The 27259-nt window shown below is 31.6% G+C and overlaps 2 protein-coding genes across 4 annotated transcripts in view; one reads left to right on the top strand and one right to left on the bottom strand.

Moving 5' to 3' along the window:
• LOC105151526 (facilitated trehalose transporter Tret1) overlaps positions 1-8425 on the bottom strand; it is a 40777-nt gene extending 32352 nt beyond the window's left edge. Inside the window, exon 1 of one of the 2 annotated variants that reach the window (XM_011065288.2) lies at positions 7621-8425. Coding sequence is in view for 1 of the 2 variants with exons in the window: in XM_011065287.2 (XP_011063589.1) it covers positions 408-446 (39 nt within the window). In the remaining variant the exon portion in view is untranslated. Of the gene's footprint in view, positions 1-407; positions 1618-7620 lie in introns of those variants that run through there. The other variant, XM_011065287.2, reaches the window with a different exon arrangement.
• Positions 2140-13826, top strand: LOC105151534 (facilitated trehalose transporter Tret1). Of its 2 annotated transcripts, XM_011065301.2 has the most exons (7): positions 2141-5151; positions 5418-5553; positions 5902-6072; positions 9711-9859; positions 10133-10671; positions 13045-13180; positions 13403-13826. In XM_011065301.2, exons 1-7 carry the CDS (start codon positions 5110-5112, stop codon positions 13736-13738), a joined length of 1509 nt encoding a protein of 502 aa, XP_011063603.1. In that variant the 5' UTR covers positions 2141-5109; the 3' UTR covers positions 13739-13826. The 2 variants fall into 2 exon arrangements, with proteins under 2 accessions (XP_087268547.1, XP_011063603.1); XM_087412421.1 differs by lacking the exon at positions 5902-6072 and having other exon boundaries at positions 2140-5151.
• The last annotated feature ends 13433 nt before the right edge of the window (positions 13827-27259 follow it).

The following is a 27259-nucleotide window of genomic DNA, read 5'->3' as shown; positions in this document are numbered from 1 at the left end:
TTTCTATTAAATATTTAAAAATTAATTTTATAGATCTTTAGAGAATTTCTCCATTACTTCTTTTCAAAATCAAATGAGTATCGCAATTTAATGCATTACACTACAACTGGAACACTACAACTTTTGCATGAAACCTTTTTTTTCGAATGCTTTGTTTTCGAGAAAACACTATCCGAGGCTTTTCTGTCACTCTGTTTAATAAAGTTTGTCGTCTAAACAGATTTAGATTGATTATATACGTTTCTTAAAAGCACGAAATTATTTTTAATTATAAATTTGATATTTCGGTTTAGATGATATATGTAAGTATGCGTAAGTCAACTCTTTGATCAGTAATGCAGCGATCCATTGAAATACTCTTGTATTATAAAATAAGAAAGCGTGTTTCGAAAGGTCTGTTCACCTACCTGAATGAAATGGCTGCATTCCTCTTGGAGAGAAGTCATTTTCCGGATATTAACACGTATGTACAACGAAAACAAAACCACTTTAATAGATTAGAAATTTCCACTTTAACAAAATCCGTGTATATATTCACTTCATTCGATTTTATGTACTTTTGCAGGATTTATTAGACAAGAATATGCTCTATTTATCGATAAAGAGTACGCAGTGATACGTTTACTATGTCGATAACAGATTAAAAATATTGTTCACGTTATAGTAGCACGTAAAAACTGAATTCACTTCAAGATCAACCGTTATCGCTATCTATTAATGTTATCGATACTGATGACAATATTTATTTGGCTGCAAAGTCATTTGGATTGTTTTGTAATTTCTCTAATGAAAGCGCGTACCAAAACTGACTTGTTTAATCATGTGACATTGTTATATCAGCGCCGCAAGTGAGATTCCCGTTTATTAGATTTGGAATGTACTTAATGCCTTACGAGAGATATTTGTTTTTAGATCTGAGTAGTAAATTACCCGTTATACGTTATCTAGTGAGAAATGACAATGGAATCAATGTTGAATCGACGTAGAAGAATTAGATGATTTCGACGTCGATCGATATTGATGTTTTGACTGACAATGAGTATTGTTGTATGTGATTGTGAGATTTTAGCTTGAATCAAATTTATAATTTTACTTTCTTAAATTCAAATATTTACCTTTTATTATAGGGATATTTAATTCTCTGTCAAAAATTATTATTCTAAAATTACTCCTCGGAAAATCTATTGTACCACAATTAAAAATTAAAATGATTACAGTCTTAACTAACCAAGTTAAAATATAAACAAATTCTATCAATTTAAAAAGTAAAACCTAAGTGATATTATCTTTGTTACTTAACTCTAATGATATGTATTATTTGTATAAAAGATTTGATGGCAACAACTAACGCCAAATTAAATTCCATAAAATTTTATATATCATTTGTGTAAAAGATTTGATATCAATTGTGGTGCCAAGTTAAGTACCAACCATATCAAATTAAATAAAGAGTATAATTTAAGTGGTACTATCTTTAACTTTGGTACAATAAAACCTAATAAAATATATGGGAGTTCTACGTCAATCGGATCACCTGCGTGTTCAAAAATCAGCGCAATGAAAATAAGCATTCAAGCTCTCAAATTATTCATATGTGCATGTACTTTCGAAAGAAATGTGCCGTTTTGAGAAATCTAATATGGCAGATCCAATATGGCACCGAGAAGTGATGAACATCATATGCAAATGTAAAATTTTGTTGCTTAAACTATTGTACTGATCCCCAACCCAATGGGGACAAAAATGTTTGAAAAAACGTTTCTTTAAACATTTTTGAAAACATTAAAAAAACATTTTTAAAAACATTTAAAATAACGAGAAAAATCTCCTTTTTTTCATTAAAAAAACGTTAATTCAAATGTTAAAAAAACGTTTGTTTAATGCTAAAAAACATTTCTTTAATATTTCAAAATGTTTTTTTAATGTTAAAAAAACGTTTTTTAAGATTTGACAAAAATATTTTTGTAATGATAAAAGTAACATTTAAAATAACAAAAAAAGTCTCCTTTTTTTATTTAAAAAAAACGTTTAAATAAGGTTTTTTTAATGTTAAAATTATTTGAACAAAATTAGAAAAATATTCTGTACAACGCAGAATATTTTTTTTAATTTATTATTTTTTATTGATAGTACATTTAATCTTAGACAACCAATTTTATTACTTAACAATAATTTTTAATTATATTTTTATTTTTTTTTACTCACCGGGTTTTGAACTTGGAATCTCAGAGTTATACCTTATCCATTACGCCACTTATAATTATCGATGGACACAGTTCTTATTGTTCATAAATATACTTAACGCAATTTTATTAGGTTAACTTCTCTTCCATGTTTATGTTTTTATTCCGACCCGTTTTTTATTAATTTGAATTTTAGAAAATAATAAAATTTTTTAAATCTTTTTATATTAAACGTCAAATAAACATTAAATAAATGTTTTTTTAACATATTTTAAATAAATAAATAACGCAAAATAAACGTCAAACAAACGTCAAAAAAATATTCCTTCGAAACATTATTTCAAACGAAAATTTAAAAACGAACGTTTTAATAAACGTTAAACAAACATTTAAGAATATTCCATTGAATCATTACTTCAAACGAAAAATTAATGTAAAACGAACATTTAATAAATGTTAAATAAACGTTTAAAAAATCTTATTTTGAAAACGAATCATAAAACGTAAAATTCATTACGAATAAAAGTTTAAAAAACATTTCTTCTCCATTGAGACATAATGGTCCAACATGAAATAAATGTTTAAAAAATGTTTCTTCAAGCCATTATTTTAAATAAACAATTGATGTAAAAAACACATTTAATAAACGTTAAATAAGCATTTAAAAAATATTTTTTTCAAAATACTGTTTTAAATGAGTAATTAATATAAAACAAACATTTAATTAACGTTAAATAAACATTTAAAAAATGTTATTTCCAAACATTATTTTAAACAAAAAATTAGTGTAAAATTTACTAAATTTAATAAATGTTAAATAAACGTTTAAAAAATATTTCTTCCAAATATCATTTCAAATGAATAATTGATGTAAAATAAACATTTAATTAACGTTAAATAAACATTTAAAAATGTTTTTTTCATCGTTATTTGAAGTAAAAAGTTAATGTAAAACAAATGCTTAATATACGTTTAATAAACGTTTAAAAAATGTTTTTTGGACAGTTATTTCAAACAAAAAATTAATGTAAAACAATCATTTAATAAATACATTTATTAAATAAACGTTTAAAATATATTTTTTCCAAATATCATTTCAAATAAATAATTGATGTAAAATAAATGATGTTTAATTAACGTTAAATAAACATTTAAAACTTGTATCGCCACGGCGATTTATAAGTCGACAGTGTGATAAATTTTTTATGAAATTCACGCATACATTTCCCGATACATATACCGTACACGCACACAACACTGTCTATAAGCACAGCATTTCGGTGAAATAATAGAGACATTTAAATACCTCTGCTATTTCTTTTGGGTCGCACAAATAATTTTCTTGCAAACTGTGTAATTCATCTTAAACGAAATGTTAAAATAATTTTATAACCATGAACTTTATATTTTAACTATTGCCTTCCGCAGTAAACGGTTTAATAAACAGTAATGATCTGCGGAAATAATATTTTTAGTAAGAAAGCTTTCAAACAGAACGTGGAATGAGCGAACAATTCGCGAATTAAACGAAGAGCACAGTCTCTTGTATAACGCATAACATATAAGACATAAGAAATTCCAATTATCTTTATTTCATGGAAAAGAAGGGAACAAAGGATTTTAATTGATACATTTTCTTATGCATTTTCTTACGCATTTTCTTATTTACGCATTACGTGTTTTGCGTAGAGAGTAGGGATTCGACCATGAGACTCCGAAAAGACAAGTCAGGTAGTGTTGAGAAAAAAATAATTTATTAACAATCGCGAGTCTACAATAATTTTATTTTATAACCATCGATTATAATCCTATAAACTCTAAATGTAATAGACATTGTCTATTACAAATATCAAGACATATCAATGTTTTGATATTTGTAATAGAGGGAATCTACTTTAGCAAGACAATCTCTTTTATTAATTAGTATGGTTCAGCTTCTTATTTATCGTTTTTTTTCCATTAAAATTCAACATAACTTCAGTTTTGTCAATCTGTGAGTGACTTATCCTCAATGTGATTTTATCTTTTTTAATATTGCTGAGGAGGACTCCAAAAAGAATTGAAACGTTCAAATATAATAAAGGAATCATCGTATAATTGTCTGAGTAAATATTTTCGATTACAAAATTTTGCGCTTACATATCTGCGCTGACTCTCATTAACCTGCTTTTAATGCTATGTTAACGTTTTTTTTTGTTAAAGAAGATATTTAAAAAGTGCAAGAGATCCCTTATATCGTATACTGAAAGATGTGCATTATTATTCAGTATGACAAATTCTTATCAGTATGACAAATTCATCAGCGTATTAAATACTACAATTAACAAGAAATTTCGAGTACGATAAATTCTTTAAGTTATCACATAATTAGATCGGTAATTAAGGCATTGGTCATCCATGAACGAGTTTATATTTTACAATAATCTATGTGACGCGGTTAGCTATTATTGCAAAATATTTTTACTTTATTCTTTTCTTGATAACGTTACTCGAAAGCGTTAAACAATTGCATACACATAAAATATGCACAAAAAAAGTGGATCAGTTCGAGCATTACTTTCGACGATGCAATAAGTCTAATTGAAAACTTTGGGATAATTATTATTTTTAATTAGAAGTTCGAAGATTATTTAACAAAACACACATACTACATTGTCTATAAAATCGTATTTTTAAGTGTGCACATTATAATGAATAACAGTTAATACTTTGGAATACACAGTTAAACATATGAAAGTGTCAGTTTTGAAGTGCCTTAAACGCAATTTGGAATCACAACTTTTATTCTTAATAAACTATTCGAGAATTGTCTAATAAATTATTTATTTTATGGATTATAATGTAATTAGGGCATAAATAATAATAGAAATATTTTGTGTTTTTCGAAAAATTTTTACGAAGTAGTGACAATACAGTAAATATAAAAATGTATCTACAATTGAATGTGCGAAGAGAAGTGCTTTTTTTGGTACGTAATCCATTTAAACATGTTCAACAAAAAATAATAAGTATTTAAACATATTTAATAAAAAGAAAAAAGCGAAGATTTTTTTTTTTTAATTTTAATGTAAGTTGAGACAAAATTTCTATGAAAGAATTTTTTATTAAAATGCCGTGAGATTAAACTTCTAAAATTTTAAATAAGAAAGAGAGTGATGCATTTTGACATAACAAAAATAAAGACAATAATAACGTCATATTTAATCTAATTTCTATGCATATAATTTGTCGTAGCTTCTACACATCATTATTTGCAACTTGACTCAAATTAATACAGGAGCCGCTATGGGATACTCCTCTATAGTACTTCCGATATTGACAAGTAATATGTCATCGATAACTTTAAATGAAATGGAAGTACCTTTATTTGGTAATTATTTTAACACAATTTCAGTATTATTTATTTACTACAAAATATTAACTTTTTATTTATCACAAAATATTATTTTATTAACAGTAATAACCGTTATTACACTCATTGTTAGTCTCTGCCATACTCAATATTTGAATTATAACTGCTAATAATAAGAATAAATAATCTTGGTACATGCTTGTATTGTTATATTTATATGTAAACACAAATAGAAAAAATGATAAAGTATTGTCATACGTATCACATGCATACTTGTAAAAAATGATGAAATATTTTTATAAAATGAAAAAATATTGTTGTAAAATGCACTCATTTGCACATAATATAAGAAAAATTTTTGTCTAGTTTCTATTGTATCTATCACCCAAATCATCGGTTGTCTTTTATGCCTTATTACCATGAACTATGGAAGACGATGTACTATGATAGTATGCGGCATAAACTTTTCTTTAGGATGGATCTTGATTGCGAGTAGTTATAATGTGATACAGCTCTTTATCGGTAGAGCACTAACAGGTGAGAAATTCATGCAATTGTGATTATATAATAGCTTAAAAAAATTATGGACAAATTTTGGACAAAAATTGACCCACTTTGACTGACGATAACTTTGCGAAAAATTATTGCAGAATAACGATTTTTTTTTTAATTAAAGCTTGAAATCTCTACTTTAAAACGTTATGGCCAGATTTTAAGTTTAATCCACCCTTATCACTGCAACTCTCAAAATATGAAAATATATGTTTGTCATATTGAAAATTGCAAAGTTGACGGAATATACGAACTTGTAAAATTTTTTGTAGAATACTGTTTACAGCAGCATAAAGTTTGAACTTTAATTAAACAAAAAAAAATTCGAGCTGCTGCGCGATTTTTTTTCGTAAAATTACAGTACTTTAAAACAGTACTTTACCTTACATTTTTTACATATACTACCGACATTACTATCTGCATTACTGGATATGCACCGCGACGAGGTTATTGGATAGGTTTTGCACATCGTGTTTCTGCGTGTGTGTAAATTTCAGTACACGTGTTGCTTTCGCGTTGCTCGAGTCGCTTGCAGTCGATTCCTCATATATATAGTAATGACATTTCGCAAAAAGAAATTAGAGTCTGCATTACCTTAATAAAAATAAAAAATGAGAGCGTAAGTCGAATATAATGAGAGAGTAATATTATAGAAACGTAAACGAAACTTCTAGGAGGCAAAAATTAAAATATCAAAATGTGAAAGAAGTGTAAATGTTTCTCTAACATTTCATTATTCCAATTTTCGCCTTCTAGAAGTTTTACGCTTCTGTTACTCTTCCATTACATCCGATTTACGTTTCAATTTTTATTTTCATCAGGATAGTACATAACGAATTTCTTTCACATATATATTGTACTACTGTTATTTCTGATAGAAATGACAGAACAACAAGATCGATGCATTGATTTGCGATGATTTCTCCTCACACCATTGCAGAGCCAACCTTGAATGCCCTTACAGAAGCAACGCATGATCTGTCATTCCAACGATATCAAACTCAAATTCATCTATTAGAATTGAATAAACAAAATCGCGATTCATCAGTGAAGAGCACATTTTGCCATTGTTCAGCGAATATGAGTTGCTGCATACTTTGAACTAGCACATCGATATCCAACCCCAGCAAACATAATGGATTAAAATGGATTGAAATTTTTTTCTATCCAAATGCGTATTTTAAATAGCGAATACTTTTTTCGGATTTAATTGGATTCAATTGGACGCAATTGGATTGAAAAACTGCATTTCCTATTCAAAACTTTCAATGGAACAGTATTCACAATTGTGTGTATGCACAGAGAAAAAGCTAATATTATTTTTAGATTGAAAGGCATAGAGATATGATCCATGCAATTCCTATAAACGAATAAAAATCAGAATTGAAAAGCATTCATTTTAACATTCGTGAATCAATTCTAAAAGTCCATTTCAATTCATTTCAATCCATTGTCGTTTACTGGGATATTTAATATTGGTACAGATCAACGATCCCGGGATTTTCAATCTGCCGCATGCAAATGATTTCTTACCGTTTGATGACTAATTTGACGGTCTGACTGCTTCCACAATTCGTCGAGCTGTGGTCACTGGGTTTCGCACATAAAATTTACAATGGCGCGATCTTCTCGTGCAGTCGTGATATGTCTTCGACCTTGTCCTCGTCGTGAATACAAATTTATCGTTTGTCGATAATAAGACCAAATGCGAGAAACTTCTGATTGATTTATACCAAGTTGTCTTGTAATGTAAGATTGAGAGAAACCTTCTCTCATAAGCGCAATAATCTATGCACGTTAAATTTGATTTAGTCTCAGCAAACGAGAATGGATTGAAATTAATTGAAATGGATTCAGATTTTCAGAAATATTGATTCACAAATGTTAAAATCAATGCTTTTCAATCCTGAATGCATTTCTATTCATTTATAGGAATTGCATGGAGCATATCTCTATGCTTTTCAATCTAAAAATAATATCAGCTTTTTCTGTGCACAACATACACATTGTGAATACTGTTCAATTCAAAATTTTAAATAGGAAATGCAGTTTTGCAATCCAATTGCATCCAATTGAATCTAATTGAATCCAATTGAATTAATCCAAAAAAAAGTATTCGCCATTTATATGTGTATTTAAAATACACATTCGGATAAAAAAAAATTTCAATCCATTTTAATCCATTCTCGTTTGCTGGTAGTCGAATTTTGAAAATCTCACACTTTCTTCTCAAAAGGAAAACTAAGCAATACGTTCTTTGGAACAATACGAAAAGTACAATACGAAAATGTTTCCAAAATGAACTAACTGTACAAAGATACGGAACATTTCTAACATATTTGACAATAGGATAGGCAAGTTTTAACTCACTATGTGTTAGTGCGTATACGTATGTGATGTGCATATGTGTGTGTGGTAAAGGAATCAGGGAAGGGGAAGTGCCTCACAGACGTTGGGGGAAGCGCGTCATCGAAGTCCATGGTAGAGAGGGAAGGATTCGCTCCTTCTCTCTCACCGCGATCTCTCTTTAACCTATTGTCCTCTCTCTCCTACCCATTCTAGGAGATGCTGTTCTCTCTCTTCCACCCATTGCATTCCTATACTTCTTATTTACTTCGAAAATTTTCCAGGATTAAAGTATACACATTAATACGTTTCAATGAAGAAGAGAAGTTGAGAACGACAAAAAAATTTCGAAATAAAAATTTTCTTTATCACTTTTTAATAATCTAATATCGTTCCAGAGCTGTCACGTCGTGATTTACTTCATATAAAAACTGTGCAATTTATACTTATGAAATAATATTCCACAGATTAGTAGTTTGCATGAAGAAATAAATTATAGTCAAATAAAATTGGACTACACATCTAATTAAAACGTTATTGTTATACGAAAATTTATGTGTATGTGTGCGTGAGAGAGGTTGATAATAGTAATTGGTAGTAGTATGTAGTAATGTGTCAGTGATTCATAAATTGTCTGTGTAAGTTATTTCCAATATGTATCGTCTTTAAGATCCCTTTAATTTCGACCGTAGCGGGTGTGAAGTTAAATTTATGACAATACATGCTTTATTATTAATTGACGTTACGTGCACTACTAATAGTAAAATAATAGTAATATCATTAATTTAATCCAGATCGTTCAAATCCGAAAGAATCGAAAACTTTATAATATTCTTTACTGCGAGTGAATATGTATATACTCGACAGAAAGGAAAGGTTGCAACAATTTTTTTTCGATGAGTCTTGTTCACCGCGCGATTGGTTCTTACTTAGTCTATCCAGTTACGTTCAATCGCTTTATAAGCAAGACACAATGAATTCCAAAATTCATCGATATAGTATCGCAATCTTTCTGATGAGTGTACATAAACGAAAGAAAGATACATTGTTATCATTATTCTTTTGATCGATTTATTGTGCCTGAAATCTAGAAGATTACTCATTAATTAATTAAATTATTGAAAGAATATAATATGCAAGTTTTATCAATTTTGTGACCAGAGTTTCTATTAATGTGAAAAAGGAGAAATAGAATTTTCTCCAAGCTGGCTGTTTGCTTAATAATCAGACAAATAAGATTAATTCGTATTAATTAGAAATGCTTTGCAAATTTTCAGGAATTGCCATGGGTCTTACCTCATCTTCTATTGAAATTTATTTAGCAGAAATCTCTATACCTTCATGGAGAGAAATAATTACAACTACTCCGAATACATCACTTTCTATTGGAGTTCTAGTCGTCTATTGTCTAGGATTTGTTGCACAGGTAAGAATATTATGTTGCTTCCAATAATTTTATAGATATAAAAAAGTAAGAGATTTTGATAACGAGTAAGTATGTTGTCAATTAAAAAGTTTAATTAATTACATGCATTATAATTTTACCTGATATAAAATAATGGATGTGTTAAAACCCGTTCCTAAATGTTTATGTATCTTCATAAAAATTAAAACAGTTACAAACTAATACATATTAACTAATACATATTAATTTATACAGTTATATTATACTTCATTAAACAAATTTATATTATTTTAGAACAATTGGAGACTGATAGCAGCATTTTTTATCATACTTTCGATATTGTTTCTGTTATGCAATATTTTTTTCATCCATGAAAGTCCTGAGTGGTTGCTTTTAAAAAACAGAATGGAGGCAGCTCGGATCTCTCTACTTCGAATCCGTGGTCTGCGTCAGGAAACGATAGAGTTCCAAAAAGAATTTGCCGAAATGAGGAATTGCAATAAAATGGCAAATAATCATGAAATGCCAAGAAATTGTCAACCAGATATCGTTTTAAATATAGAGGCCGAAAAGGGGTCATCTTTAAACTGGAATATGAGAAATAAGTTCAAGCATATCCAAAGAACAATACTTTTACCAGAAGTATGGAAGCCTTTTGTGATATTAAATCTCTACTTTCTTTGGCAACAATTTAGTGGATTATATGTGATTATTATTTATGCTGTCGATATGATTAAGAGAATCGATATCACAATAGACCCCTTCTTCATCACAGTCATAGTAGGAGTAGTTCAATTAATAGGCAATATGGTAACTACATTTTGCAGCATGAGGTAACTATTTCCTTTGTTATATTTTTTTATATACAGTTCGCAAACGTCATATGATATAATATATTTATGTTATGCAAAAATGCATAAAAGGCAATATCAATTGCAATAAGAATTATTAATAATAGAAATTGCATCGTTGAGAATAAGAATAAGCGCGGTTTTTATGTAATAAGTAATTTTATTGATTTTAAACTTAATGAATATTATTAGTTGGATATTTTTTATTAAGACTTTTGTGATTAATCCGTAGGTCATGTTATTACAATACAATGATTGTCAAACATTCATTCAGGGTTGGAAACGTTATTTCATAAAAGTAACACATTTCTATTACTGTTACTTTTTGTAAAATGTAACTCGTTACTAATTTAAAAATGTAATGCGTGACCGTTATCTTTACTGAAATTAATAACGAACAAGGTTGGCAAATAACTTGTTACTTCGAAATATCATCCATATCATTAAAATTATACTTTTTTGATAACGAATGGATAACAATGTTACATTTTCTTCTAATAATGAATAACGTTCATGGTAACACAGTTACATTTTTGAGATAATGGTAACAATTTCACTAGCTACTTTTATCATTACTTTTAGTCACGTGAAAGGTTTAGTCATATATATATATATATATATATATATACATATATACGATTAGAGCGTACATATTGTATATACATATATTATATACATATATACAAAGTGTCTGATAAAAAGGTCAAGTTTTTCTCGGAAACGATTAGAAAGGAGAAAGATAATTGTTTGTCGACTTATAGTCGACTTTTGGCTCCAAAGTTGACATGTAGTTGACTGTTGAAAGTCAACTTAAAATCGACTGATCGATTCCCAGTTGACTTAAAGTCGACTTTCAACAATCGACTATGAGTCAACTTTGAGTTGATTATTTGCTTATTAGTCGACTATATTTTAGTCAACTATCAATTAATTTGTAAACTAAAAGTAACAAAAGCTCTATTTTCCACGCACGCACGCGCGCATGCACGCACGCACACGAAATATTTTATAAAAGGCCAAAAAATTAATGAACAATTCAATATTATGAAAAATTATATTTCAATGTTAAATAATTATTATATTGTACGCGTCTTGAACTTCACAGTTTTTATAATTTTGAGCTATATACATATATATGATCATTTATAAAATAATAATAATAGCTACACTCAAAAAGTAAGTCATTGAAAATAGGACTACATCTAAAACTTCATTAATGAATATAATTCTGGCACAAATCTGGTACAAAAATATATAATCTTTAATTTTTTAGCTGCAACTCCTTAGCAAAAAAATCACCCCTTGCTCTTTTCACGCAAGTGAGAACTATGTTCCAGAATAGGAAAAGAAATAATTTTTTGACGGAAAATTATCTGCTGATTTAGGAGCTCGCGAAATACGCACAAACCGACTTTTGAGCTGCAATCCCTTAGCAGAAAAACCACCTTCTGTCCTTTTCATTCAAACCAATTCATATCCTTAACTTTACAATGGATTTAATGTGCGATTGTTGATTCATACCGTTTTAAACATTATTACATAATTGTCGATCTGTTTTAGACATAGTATGTTATAAAAAAGTTCTTTCCAATGAATATAAGATTTATGAAAGAAAATGGAGGCTGATCGTAGTACATAGATTTGCATTTTCATCTTGAATATACAGATTTGTATTTTTACCTTAAAGTTATTATATTATATATCAAACTATTAGGTGTTGGAATTAATTCGTAGCGTTTTTTAATGAAAGAATGTTATTTATTTCACATGAGCATTAAAAAATACATTAATGAAAGTACTTCCCATCACTTGTAAAACGCTACGAATTAATTCCAACACCTAATATATATTTTCTATTTTATTATTCAATTTGATAAAAATTTTGTGAGTTGAAATTTGTATCAAATTTTTAGTTAATTTTTCGTTAAACATATTAATATTACATTTTGAATATCTCATAAATGCTTGTTATATCAACTTATGTACATATATTGTATATTTCTGCTGTGCAAACAATCGAGCATTATTATTACATTTAATTTTTTTTCTAGCCAATTAAAAATAATGCACTGTATTGAAAAGCTATAAAAATAATAAGAGATTAAATTTAATTAATAAAGTAATGTCTGAATTTGTTACCGTTATTGTAAAAATATAAAAACGTTACCGTTACTGATATACAGGTATATAGATAGAAAGAAAGTAATGATTGCTACCGAAAAAAGTAATGAAAGCGGTAATGGCAGTAATGCATTAGTTTCAACTCTGCATTTATTATAATACAATAGATATAGATATATTTCGCACTGAAAATGTTTCGTGAAAATTTTATAATAAATATTTTTTTAATTTTAGGATTGGTCGTCGAACTATTTCAATTGTATCCGGTATCGGTGTATCAATTTCTTTGAGCGCTTTAACAATGTATCTACAATTTTTTGAGGACACCGGTGCTGCGGTTGTACCTCTTGTTTGCATCCTTTTCTATGTGGTAAGGAAATAAGATTTTCAAAAAATTTATAATTTGTTTAAGAAACATTTTAAGAAAGTTATAATTATGATAATGATGTGATATAAGTTTAACTCCAATATAGAGATTGAATTTTGAATTTTGTTAACTTCTTGATATTATAACTTTTTCAAAGAGGTTCTTGAAAACATTTATTAATATATCTACTATAGCTAGAATTCACAATTATTCGATAAATCGTAGGGATTCGGATCTTTCGGATTTCTTATGGTGCCTTGGTCCATGATTGGAGAATTATATCCTACTAAGTACATAAATGTTCTCGGGTCACTTACCACTACTATCGCCAATTCATATAACTGCATCATCGTACAATTATATCCAGTGATGGTAACGCAAAACAGAAATGCCACCTTTTACTTTTACTGTATAATATCCATTATTGGAACTTTTTTTGTAATGGTGGCGTTACCGGAGACACGAGGGAAGACAAGAGCTCAGATAGAAGAAACTTTTAAAAAGAAATTGCAGATAGTAGAAATAGTAGAAACCTTTAAGAAAATTGAAAATGTATACTAAATAATTGAAGCATCGAACGGTAAAACATGGCTAAATCCATTCGATATAGAATGCAAGAATTCATATAAATGTGATAATTTTTAGTATATTTTTTAGAAAATAAATAATTAACAAAGGGGGGAGGAAGAGAGAGAGAGAGAGAGAGAGAGAGAGAGAGAGAGAGAAAGACTCATCATATTAGAGCGCAGATGAAGAAATTAGAACTGAATCTACGTGCCCTCTAGAGTACTCAGAAAGAAGCTATTAGATTGCTGATAGATTGCTCACAGGGTATATATTACAACCGAGGTATGAGAGAAAAAAATACATTATGCTTGAAAATATCTTAATACTTATAATTATACCTTATAATTATACTAAATAAATCATATACATATAAAATTTGTGTTTATATTATGTTTATATTGTTCTATTTCTATTAAACAACATAATATATTTATAACTTATATATTATACCTTTTTACTTGTTATTATTTTTTATTGTACTAAAATTTAAAAAATAATAGCAAAAATCTCAATTTTTATTTAAGTACTTTAAGAATTCAAAATGATTTAATTAAAGTTTTATTGTGTTATGAAGGTCAATCGTTAAATTATATAAATAAATTCCGTTTATAATTTATATAATATAATCTCTCTGCATTTCTCTCTCTCTCTCTCTCTCTCTCTCTCTCTCTCTCTCTCTCTCTCTCTCCCTCTCTCTCTCTCAATAAAACTTTTCACACACGCACACACGCACGCACGCATGCCACACAAATCATATTATTAAACATATTTAAAGTACATATACAGGATGTTTCTAAATACTTGACAAAAAAATTTTAGTAGATGATAAATTCATTGTCACAAATTAAGGGAAGTTTTCATAAATATAAACTTCATATCTTTCTCTCTGAGAAGTTCAAGCTCCTATAGGATGAAAAATTAGTCTACTTTTTTTTAAACTTTGAATATAAGTTAGAAAAATAAAATTTAATGAATACTTTCTGCTAGTAAAAAAGGTATATATATATATATATATATATATATATATATTTATTTATTTATTTATTTATTTATTTATTTATACTCCCGTATCGTTTTAAAGTTATCAAGCTAACAACATTTATTTAATTCTTTAAGTACCAACATTTGTTTAATTTTTTATTAGAATTTTTTAATAACTCTAAATGTTATCATCTAAAACCCTTCTTTTCTTCATTTTCAAAAGAATCATCATTACATCTCTTCAAATTTTTCGTAGAAACACCTTATATAAGAAAATTGAGATTGATTTGAATTAAATAAAGTACAATTATTTACAATTAGACCCAATGTACTAATTGCGAATCAAATTCACCAAATGCTTTATCCTTTTTGATAGCGTTACTACATTCCATAAGAATAATAAAATAATTTAAGAATGTTGAGGATGGTCGCATCTCACTGCATGGCCCACACAATCTGCATTTGGAAACGCATGAAATATGTATAATTTGATTGATTTATAATTCATGTATTTTTTGCATTGAAAAAATGGATTGAAACGGCGAAGGGTTTTAGGATTATAATTCTTTAGAGTTATAATACTTTGATTATAGGGAAATATCTAGAAAAGTAGGCTCCGAATTATTGAAACTTGGAAGAATTAGGAAGTCGGAGATTCGGAGGAAATAATTCTTCTAAATCATTTGAATTAAAGAAATTAGAATGAGAGACGTAAAGTTGTTCATTTGATTTGGAGAAACAAATGGTTATTTTCAGAAGGTTCGAAAGGGTGATTGGATAGATTTATGAAGAGAAATTACTTTGAGAAAGCTCAGAAAAAATTGAAGGAATGTTGACAGGTGATGTACTATCTGGGTTTATGTTTAGAGAGTGAAAAATTTTAGGAGGAGGTGAGGTCAATTCCAAATGAGAAGTTGAAATTGTGGAGTCAGAAGAGTTTCTAAATTCATTTTCAATTTGATTTTCTATTTGTCTTATAATTTGTAATAAATTGAATCTTTTCGAGGTTTTGGCTGAGTTTAAAGATCGCATTTGTTGGCACCTCTCCGCCCGTTTATTTTTCCAAATTTTATTTAATCTTTGAGATCACACTAGAATTTTTTTGAATTTTTCAAATAAATTATCTAATGGGTTGAGTTGCTCCGAACTTACTTTTCGGTGACTTCTCACTTAGTTTGCAGCCTAATCCAAGAATTTAACCTCAGGAAGGATATTCCTCTGTCAGATGTTTACACTGGAGAAACCGCCCTTGGTAATCACTTCACCTATATATCCATTCCCAAAGCATAATCAAATCATTAATTAAATCCTCTTTCTGATCGGATCTGACCCGCTGTACATTTAGCACACCTTAATTTATACTATGAGTTTCTTTGTCTTTGACAAAGATGATTGATGGGAATAATCAGGGGGGGAGGGGGAAATAATCAATTGTTCCTGAATATCATATAGATTCTATTATTAGCTTGAAAATACTCCATCGCTGATCCCTCGCACACTTGAGAGTCTGAGGTGTCTGAATTTCTTGTTGGTTTTCGACCTGGATCGACTTAAATAAAAGATTGCATACTTCAGTTCGTCATAAACTCAATGCGGCTAGAATCGCCGTCAGGGAAGAGCGCTTGCACAGCGTCTGGTTACATAATGGCATCATTTACGTCAGGCGCTACTCCAGTACCTTGCCAGTTCGCCTGCGCCATGGCGGTAATCTGGAATCTATCATTGCCGGAGCCTCGCTACCCAATCAGGCACCGCCTCTGTCTGCCACTGCCGCCTCATCTCTAACTGGCCCTCCAGCCCTGCAACCGCGCCTCCTCGAGGCCTGGCGTTCTTGCGAGGGACCCTTGCAGGTAGTGGAGAAACTGAGACCCGGATGCCATCATCACCACTACTACTGCCAATTGTTAAAAATCACAAGACGACCACTGCGGAACGTGGTGCTATTCCCAAAACATCTCATCGACTGAAGATGTGACACTCGGTTCCGCGTGCTTCCCACGGTCTACGCTTAGGTCACTTAATTGCAATCTCTCCTCCTCCACTTCCCCGAATTTTCTGAATACTTTTTTCACAATCATTTTGATATTGCGATGTCAGAGATTTGGCTGAAACTCTTGTACATATATTTCTTGCAGTGTTCTATCGTCCGCCTAAGCTTGGCTATCCTTCCCTCTTCCGTTGCAGAAGCGATTTTTCCCCTTGTTCTCTGTTATAATCATCGGCGACTTTAACATTGATCTCAATTGAAACACTCATATGACACCGATTCTCTGCTTGACTTCTGCTCTTGTAATTGCTTTTTTGTCATTCCCTTCAATAATACTCATCACGTTTTATCTCACACCCATATCAACCACTGTTTCGTGATAAAAACTACTTTCAGCCTATAATCAACAGCATCTCTCCTTTCTTTCGATGCATGATAATTGAGGTCACCCTCAATTTCTTCGTTTTCCGCCACGTACCGTAACCGTCAAAGATTATTCTCACTTTAATCTTAAGAACTTCCATCTTTCGCTAGCTCTCGACTGGACCATTTTCCATCATTCTTCCTCTTCCATTGATACCAAGATCTCAAGCCTTACTCTTTATCTCGCTTTTGCCTGTGATCTTCATGCTCCCTTTCTCTCTTTCATTGCTAGAAAGCCTCCAGCTCTCTGGATTGACTCCTCTGCTCGTTTATTTATGCGGAAGAAGGAGCACAGAACTTCTTACGCTGCCAGAAGAGCATTTCGCTTCTATCACTCTTCTACCAACCTTAGCACTTTTCGTCGGCTGCGCAATGAGATCAAAGTTCTAATTGATATCTCCAAAAGTATTTATCTTTTGAATCGCCTTAGCTCCATTAACTCTGCCACGTGTCTTTGGTCCAAGCTTCGTTCGCTCGGCCTGACCAAATCTAAATCCTCTACCTTTCCTCTGAACACCCCTCTTGATCAGCTTAACGTCCACTTTACCTCTGTTCATCTCTTTTCCTCATCCTCTATAAACCCTCCCCCCCTCCATTTCTCCTCTCCCTCTTCCTTCCATACCTTTTTCCTCCCCTTCTCACTCATCCACACTATCTATCTCCCTCTCTACTTCTTTCTAATTCCACTACATCTCATCTTTTGTCCTATATCATGCCCTTATTTTCTGTTCATCAAACACGACTGGCCCTAAATCGTCGCCTCATCATCGATAGCCTCCCCATTGTTTTTCCCATTATTCTTGACCTCTTCAATTTAGCCCTCAATTCTTTCTGGAAACTTTTCCATGTAATCCCTCTTCCTAAAATAAAAAATCCTTCCTCTTGCTCTAACTTTCGCCCCATTTCCCTGCTCTGCTATCTCTCTAAAATTCTCGAGAGAATCGTCCACGATCAGCTTTCCTCTCATATAAATGCTCATTGTCTCCTTGACCCCTTCCAAGTTTTCGTAAGGGTAACAGCACGAATTGCTCTAATCAAAGTCATTGATGATATCAGATTGGAGATTGATAGAAGAATGGTCACCCTTCTAGTTCTGTTCGATTTCTTCAAAGCCTTTAATTCGATCACATTCTGCTCCTCAATAAGATGGTAGGCTTTTCCATTTTCACCTCCAATCTTAGGCTTTTTACCTTCAATCTTAGTCTGGTTTAAATCTTATCTCTCGTGCAGATTCCAACGGGAGCCTGATAATTTCTTTTCCTCTTGGGCGCCCATTTCGTGTGGAGTTCCGCAGGGCTCCGTCCTGGGCCTTCTCCTTTTCGGCATCTTTATCAACGACCTACACACTCGATAAAGCACTACAAACATATGCTTTACGCTGATGATCTACAAATTTATTTTCAGTTTCCTCTCCCGGCGACCTCGCGACGGCACTGGGTAAGATGCGAGAGGACATCGCCGCGGTCGAGCCTCCAGAAACTGCTTGCAGCTAAACGCGAGTAAAACTGAAGCCATGTTACTGGGCTGCACTAGATACGTCAACTCCATCCTTTCGACGCACTCTATCGATCTCAGATTCGACAATTATTCCATCGAGCCTGTCACTCGAATTACTAACCACAGTGTTCTCGTTATGAGCACCCTTAGTTGGTCCGAACATACGAGTGCGGTCTCTAAAAAAGTTAATGGCGTCCTCTGAGGCATTCTCAAACAGCACAAAAACAGCCTTTCCATCCCATTGCATGTATGGTTAGTGTCTTCTCTTATCTTCCCGTTTTTTTACTATTGTGCTGTCGTTTTCGACTTGACTAGGCAGCAGAAGCTTAGACTTAATAAACGCTTAATAAACGTGTCTGTGTACTTCATATTTAACTTCCGCAAGGATGAGCAAGTGTCGCTCTTCTACGCTGCGCTTGGGCTCTCCGCAGACAGAAGGACCTTCCTTACATGCTGTTTCATTTACACCGTCAGTCACTCATCTCCCTTCCTACATCGCTTCCCGTCTAATTTATCCTTACGAGGTCTGTTCAAAAACTATCGCGAATTTTGTTTTTTCAAAAATTATTTATTTATTCATGAATATCTATTTTGTCCCCTTCAAAGTAATCCCCATCAGATATTATACACTTGTGCCAACGTTTTTTCCAATCCTCGAAGCACTTCAAAAAATCATTTTTTGTGATCTTGTTCAGCTCCTCCTTCGATGCCGTCTTTATCTCCTCAATCGTAGCGTAGCGTCGTCCTTTCATGGGCCTCTTCAGTTTCAGGAACAAGAAAAAGTCACAGGGGGCCAGATCTGGGGAATACGGTGGCTGCGGCATCATTAGTGTGTTGTTTTTGGCCAAAAATTCGCGTACAAGCAACGATATGTGAGCAAGGGCGTTATCATGGTGCAAAAGCCAATTTTTGTTCTTCCACAAATCCGGGCGTTTCTGGCGGATTGCTTCGCGCAAATTGCGCATAATTTGCAGGTAATATTCCTTATTGACCGTTCTACCCTATGGCAAGAACTCATGACGCCCTTGCAATCGAAGAAAACTGTAAGCAAAACCTTCACATTCGACCGAACTTGGCGCGCTTTTTTCGGTCTTGGCTCGTGCGGCAGCTTCCATTGGGATGATTGAGCTTTGGTTTCCACGTCATAACCATAAACCCATGATTCGCCACTAGTTATGACCCTCTGGAGCACATTTGGGTCGTCGCGGACAGAGTCCAACAGCTCCTTAGCAATGCGATGCTGTTTTTGGTCGAAATTGAGCAATTTTGGTACGAATTTCGCGGCGACCCGTCTCATGCCCAAATCATTGGTAAAAATCGAATGGCATGAGCCAATTGATATGTTTAGATCCTCAGCAACTTCTCTAACGGTGATTCGACGATTGGCCAATACTATTTTCTTCACTTCATCAATGTTTTCGTCTGTTGTTGACGTGCTCGGGCGTCCGGCACGCTCTTCGTCGTTCACATCTTCTCGGCCCTCTGAGAACATTTTGTACCACCGATAAACGTTGCTTCAGTCCAAGGTAGCTTCACCATATGCCACAGTCAACATTCGGAATGCGTCCGCGCACTTAATTTTGTTTTTCACACAAAATTTGATACAGATTCTTTGATCCATTTTTTGGAATAGGCAAAAATCGAAGACGAGCCAAAACACGTGCAAGCAAAGCAGCTGTCAAAAATTAACTGAACATTCAAAATGGCCGAACTTGTCGGCATAAGTGAGAGACATGAGTACCAACATAAAACGCTACAAAAAAATCGAAAATCGAATATACGTAACCCGCGGAAATTCAAAATTCGCGATACTTTTTGAACAGACCTCGTATATCAATTCCCGCAACCACTCCCGCGCCTCTTCTTCGGATCTTGTTATCTCTCCTTGCAGAACATCCACATATCAACTTCTTTCCAATATACTGGCGCTACTATGTGAAATACGATCCTCCTCCATATTAGGGAATCTGACTCCTTGCGTGTTTTTAAGACCAAAGTCTTATCTCACCTACTGCAGCATGAAACGCGACAGATCGAAACGCATTAGTCTTTCGCACTTCATATACCATTCATTATTATGTTTCATTTTCTTTTATCTAATCTTGTCTTGTATTATTTTATTATTTTTATTATTGTATTTTATTTTTTCTTGTTCGCGTTCAATTTTTTCTTGCTGTACATTCTCGTATATGAAAAATATACAATATATGTATATTTTTTATTCACTCATTACTCGCATTTTCTGTTGTTTATTGTATATTATTTTTGTTTGTATATTACTTTTATTTTAATTCGCTCCTCATCTTGTAATTTGACTCATCTGCTAAATGTTCTTAAAGGGCTTGCCCCAGAACAATAATAAATGCTTTTATCTCTCTCTCTCTCCCTTCCTCCCTCCCTTCCTCTCCCTCTCCCTCTCTCTCTCTCTTTCTCCCTCTCTCTCTCCTCCCCACCTATCTCTCTCTCTCGCTCTTTCCTTACAAACGAATATATAAATATTTGTAAATACTCTATCTTTTTCTGTACTAAAAAAAAACCCTATAATATAAAAATTCCGATTGCTTTTGGACTATCGTACTAATCTTATAATTAAATATATCTTATTTTATCAGAGAATATGAAATTTTTAAAATAATTTCGAAGAAGAATCTAATTTAATCTAATCTAATAATAGATGAAAAGTCATTGAAAAATAACATCAATTATTTGAGTATAAGATTTTAGAAGCAAATGTTTTTTTTCCATGTTTTTTTCTATATTGTAAAGTTAAAGATCTAATATCTTATGCTAGCAGTTATTATGCTAGCAGTTATGCTAGCAGAGTGGATGTCTCTTTTCGCTCGACGATGAAGTCGTTTTTGACATAATCCTTCGACGTGTCTTCTTAGTCGGTTAGAGAAAGGTTTCGTTTCCGATGAGTATCCGTCAGGATTATCGTCTACGAGCAAAGCGAAGGACGAGAATATCAGACATGAATCACGATGATTGATGTTGGTCTAATATGGATTTTCACGTGTTTGCATAACCAGCTGATAACCCCGTAAAGTCGATCATTTTTCCCAAATCCGTCAAAAATTAGCGCGATCTGACAAGTTCGCCTCAAGAAAGTCATTGCTATAACGAAATTACGGAGCGATTTAATCTGTCCGAGCAAATAAATGGAAGATCGGATTCATTGCGAGTAACTATTCATCACATGCTTGATTATGGATAATCAATCGTTTATGTTAATTTTTTTCAGAGTTGAGCTTAGAAACTTAATTAAATTAAAAATCAGTCGTAAAAAATTTATCTCGGATTCATTAAAAAAATTTTTTTCATTATTGTTGAGGGCAATACACTAAATTTTTTTAATCTGATCTTAATAAAAAGAGAGAACAGTTTGATATATGATTGATATCATAAGTCTACTAGGCTCGATATTTGAACTTTTTCTCTTGCCATCCTCTTTTTATGCCATAAATTAAGCACAATTATTAATTTAATTGACAGGATGATTCTGTTGTCGCATTCTAGTTTCCATATGAAAAATTTTGAACTAATCATCACCATATTAGTGTGCATTAATTTTAAAGGATTTTCAAGATAACGTAACTAGTACTATCGCATCGGGCCATATATTGTTGCTACCTTCATGTTCAAAGCACCATCAAGCATTAGTTTTCAGTATGTGTCATTTTGCCGAAGTGTAAATAACATTGTTTTTTTTTAAGCATTGAATATGTCGAATTTTATGCCAACAAAACGCAATTTGCGAAAAGCCTTGCTTTTTTTGCTTCCATTTAAAGAAAAGTGCTGCTGAAAGTTAACAAATTCTGTCGGAAGCTTATGGTAATTATACTTCATCGATTTCAACATGTGAGTACTAGTTTCTATATACTGGACGCTATAAAAAAGGTGATTTTGAACGGAAGACAAGGAAGCCAGCCGAAAAAGTTTGAAGATGTGGAAGTGGAAGCTTTACGATCAAGACCCGAGCAAGCTTCAAACGCAAGCAGAATTAAATGTTGATCAATCAACGATTTCCACGTTTGAAGGCCATTGGAATGATTCAAAAGGAAGAAAATTGGGTGCCGTACGAGTGCTGGGGGACGTCAAAAGGCGCAAAATGACCTGTGAATTGTTGCTCCAAAGACACAGAAGAAAAAGTTTTTTGCATCGTATTGTGACGAGTGATGAAAAATGGATACGCTACGATAATCCGAAGCGCAAAAAATCATGGCCAGGCGAACCATCAACATTGACGACAAAGCCAAATATTCATAGCGTCAAGCTCATGCTCTGTATTTGGTGGGAGTACAGTGCTGGGTGTAGTGTATTATGAGCTACTTCAACCTAACGAAACCATCACTAGGGAACGCTACCAATAACAATTGATGCAATTGAGCCGAGCATTGAAGTAAAAACGGCCATATTACGCGAAAAGACACAACAAAGTAATTTTCCAGTACGATAACATTCGGCCACATATTGCAAAACCGATCAAGGAAACGTTAGAAGCGCTTAACTGGGATGTCCTATCACACGTCGTATTCTTCAGATATTGCTCCTTTCGATTACCACTTATTTCGATCGATGACTCATGGCCTGTCTGAGCAGCGCTTCCATTCTTATGAAGATACCAAAAAATGGATCGTTTCAAGGATAGCCTCAAAAGATGTGTCGTTCTTTCGACGTAGAATCCACCTATTATCAGAAAGATGGGAAAAAGTAGTGGCTAGTGATGGACAATATTTTGAATGATCAATTTGTAACCATTTTTTCACAATAAATATATTTTACTGTATTTTTACCAAAAAATCTTAAAATCTCTTAAAATTAATGCACATATTTCGTTAACTATTATGCAAACTGCAAAATGGTAAAAGACTTTTCGACTCAGTTCGATCATTCTACTTGCTCACGATGGGTGATGCTATTTTTAGTGACATTCTATATATGTATATACAAATAATTTTAACCATTGTTATTGTCTCATTTGTAATTATAAGAGGATCGTTTGAAAAGTTTTGAACCTGAAAATAGTATTACTCGTCAAAACGAGTTCTGATACCAAAACAACAAAATGGTAACAAAACTATTCTGGTACTACTATCGTACATGTTTTGCAAGATATCTATGAAAATTGCCATTTTGGACGCTCAGTTGTTATTTAAGAATCATTTATGCCAGTCGATGTTAGTGTTTGATGAAAATCTGTGTCCTCCGAGCCAAACTTTGAATCTAGGAAACTAAAAAAAATCGTTGGGGATCAGATCTGGTGAATACGATAGGAAATTAATTAATTCGAGCAATTGGTAAATTTTTGTTATGACAATTGTCGATATTTGATTTTTTTTATTTTTACAAAAACACTATTTTTACAAAACACTATTAAAAAATTCATTAAAAATTAAACAACAAATAAAAAAGACAATACAAAAATATCATTGTTAATATTAGTTATAAACACTGGGGACCCCAATGCAATTTGCTAAATCGAGATTTTTTTTCGTGTTTCTAAACTTTTTTTTCTTTGAACCTATATATCTCGAAACTTCTTAATTCTATCGACTTTTACACATTATGGACTTCTTTCATATTTAATTCTCCATCGATTGAAACAAAATTAATTAAATTAATTATGTTTATTTTTACGGAAGTAACAAATATGTTTATTTTTACAAGTAACAAATATGGATGGGATCTCAGAGATCCGAATGTGTACAGCAAAGATAGAAAAAAAGAGTGCGTATATGTATAGCTAGAGTTAATGAGGCATCTAAGCGGACGATTTATCTCCGTTCCGTCCGACGTTTTTTCATGGAATGAAAGTCGACGTACTCTTGCAAATATATTGATGACTTTACAAATTGTAGTGATAGAAGCGAACTCGTTTAGCCTCTTTGTCCACAAGTAAGCTCGTTAGTCAGTAGAAAAATATTTGATTTTTGATCTTCCATCGATTAACGTAGTCTTTTCAATCGGATTCTTCGGTTCAGAGAAAAAAATAAGAAACTCGATAGACTTTACTAAATCGGGTGAAAAAGTAAAATGAACAAAACGTGATTTAACGAACCAATTGCTCGCTATGAACGAAGAAGGATTTCTATTTTTGAAGAAAAGAAAAATATATTCGAAGCACGAAATTTTTACTGGCATTACGTATTTAAAAAAATGAATACGTTTATACAGGACATATAATATGACTCAATTTTATGGGATGTATCTTTACGCGTCGAATCTGATAGATCTAATTTTAACTACGATTTAGTAAATAAACAATCAAAACAAACAATTCTTTAGGATATTATATTCTATCTTTCGGATAAATTTAAAAATGTTGATAATATGTAACATATAACATACAAAATAAATAAAAGTAGACTAATGGAAGTCAATGCAGATAAACAAATTATTATGAAATAATTAGCACTCATAATCAGTAGTTGGAATGTCTTCTTTATTTGAACGTTTCAACTCTCTCTTTGGAGTCCTCCTCAGCAATATAGATACAAAAATAGATAGCTCACACGTCCATAATGATCAAATCACTTACAAATTGACAAAGATGAAGCGTTACTAATTATTAAGAAACAAGAAGCATGTCATGAAGCTTCACGCAATTTAGAAAACCTATAATAAAATTACGATGTCGTCAAGGGAAAAATTAAAATATATATATAAGAGTTCATGCAAAATTTATATTTTAAAGAAGAAACAAAAAGAAAAATCTTTATATTGTTAATGAATTGATGATATACAAGAATCATATAATAAAATAAATTATAATGTAATTATAAATTTCAATGTATTGATAATGTATAATAGCAGATATTTTTGTGTCAGATACAAATATAATTTCAGACAAATTAATTAAATCAATGTTGACAATCGAAATAATATCTTGATAAATTACAAAATTGATTTTCGACTTAGAGAAATATCATTATAATATTCGATCTGATTACTTGAGATCTGATTACTTGAGATCTGATTACTGTTGATTGATATGAATTGATTGACAATAATTATTTTGCATTTTTTACAATTCTTTTTTTCGTATTGATACGTGGTCACGTTTGCAATATTCGTGGAAAACATCTTGTAATAAAAGTGCTTCAAGAAAGTATTACCTCGGTAAACTTTAAGGACATATCTGAAAAAGGTATAACAGTCAATACGTAAATACCGGCGATAGTATACGACGATATAAAGAACATTATTTGTGCAATCAATTCGTCGTGATGCAGATACATTCACGGTTGATACATTCCGATGATAATATTGCACCACAATTAACTTTTAATATAACCGTCAAATCAGTAATAATCTTAATACCGATTAAGATTATTAGTGGCAAGTGATAAAAAAGATGTTAATATTATTTTATGCGCGATACCACAATTGTAATAAATTTTATTATGACAAAATCGATTTCGTCTTGCCCGGAGACTTTATATAATTACCTATAACAGAGTCTAATTACGAGGAATTTTATCAAAATTCTACGAATCGAGAGAAATATTCTAACTTATATGCATATATTATTTTACTCAATAATTGTAATTGAAGTTATAGAGTGAGAGTGAAGTTAAAGTGAGGTTGCATATACATAAGGAAGAAGTAAACGTATGTACTTTTTTTCTTTCGTAGGATTTTGACAAAATCATGAAACTCTATTATAGAATCCCTAGTCTTGCTTCAGGAACTTATTATTAAAAATGCGTGACACAATTTTATTAAAACTAACATTTTTTGCGCTACTACTAATTAGATTTCGTAGAAAATCAAGCTCGTAATGATAAGTTAAAAAGCGTCAGAATTTTTTCTTTTGTGTATCCTTCTGGGGGTATCGCTTTCAACGTTGCTATGTTTTATCGGTGCCAGTCAATACCTGAAAAGCATATATCTTTGAGTAGGAATTTGCGCTAACGATTCACGGTCCACTTCCCATGAGCTCGTTAAATCCTCTTTCACACTTCACCCTCTGTCTTATAATTTCACCTTCGCCTTCAATGATTTTTCAAAGCCGTTAGAAAAAAAGTGTTCGTGAAGTCATTAAAGCGATCTTGAAGGATGCAACTCTTAATTCTGACGCAGAGCAAGCAAACGTTACTTCTATAAAAGAAAAAGAAAAAAAAGAGAGAAATGAATTTTTATTATTTATTATATCTGTTTTTGTAAATTATATCTATAGTAGTTGATAATAAAGTCTGCGTAAATTCTATTAAAAGATAATTTTAAAATTTTTTCTTAATATTTCGAGCTTTTGTCGAATTACTGACAAGTGAGATCTAAAGGTGATTTTATGTTTGATTTTATGAATACTTTTTCTTTTTAAAATCAGGATACTTTTCAATTCGAATTCAAGAGTTATTATCAGTAACTCTTTTACTCTAATTTTTAATTACATAATGATTTACTATGCTAAGTATAAGATCAAATTATATTTTCGACGTGAAAACTGGATATGGAAAGAAAAATGGTTTTAAATATTTATGTAGCGCTCATACGACTTCTCAAACTTCTGTGATGCTTAAATATGACGTCCATCTTCTACGACTATTATGTTTTATATCGAGAATGCTAATGCAACAACATTCTTCTTTATATGTATATGTGTGGAGTTACAGTAACTCGACAAT

The sequence above is a fragment of the Acromyrmex echinatior genome, chromosome 13 (genome assembly GCF_024713525.1).
Source record: "Acromyrmex echinatior isolate Ae372 chromosome 13, ASM2471352v2, whole genome shotgun sequence".
NCBI classification, from domain to species: Eukaryota; Metazoa; Arthropoda; class Insecta; order Hymenoptera; family Formicidae; genus Acromyrmex; species Acromyrmex echinatior.
Note: the sequence above shows the minus strand (reverse complement) of the source record. Positions and strands in the feature narration are given on the sequence as shown.

What these genes read in the sequence shown, in the direction of transcription:
- LOC105151534 (XM_011065301.2), top strand. Translation starts at nt 5,110, where the DNA reads ATGTATCTACAATTGAATGTGCGAAGAGAAGTGCTTTTTTTG. An exon ending in GAAGAGAAGTGCTTTTTTTG is followed by an intron (nt 5,152 to 5,417) that starts GTACGTAATCCA and finishes AATTTGTCGTAG; the next exon opens with CTTCTACACATCATTATTTG. An exon ending in GTCTAGGATTTGTTGCACAG is followed by an intron (nt 9,860 to 10,132) that starts GTAAGAATATTA and finishes ATATTATTTTAG; the next exon opens with AACAATTGGAGACTGATAGC.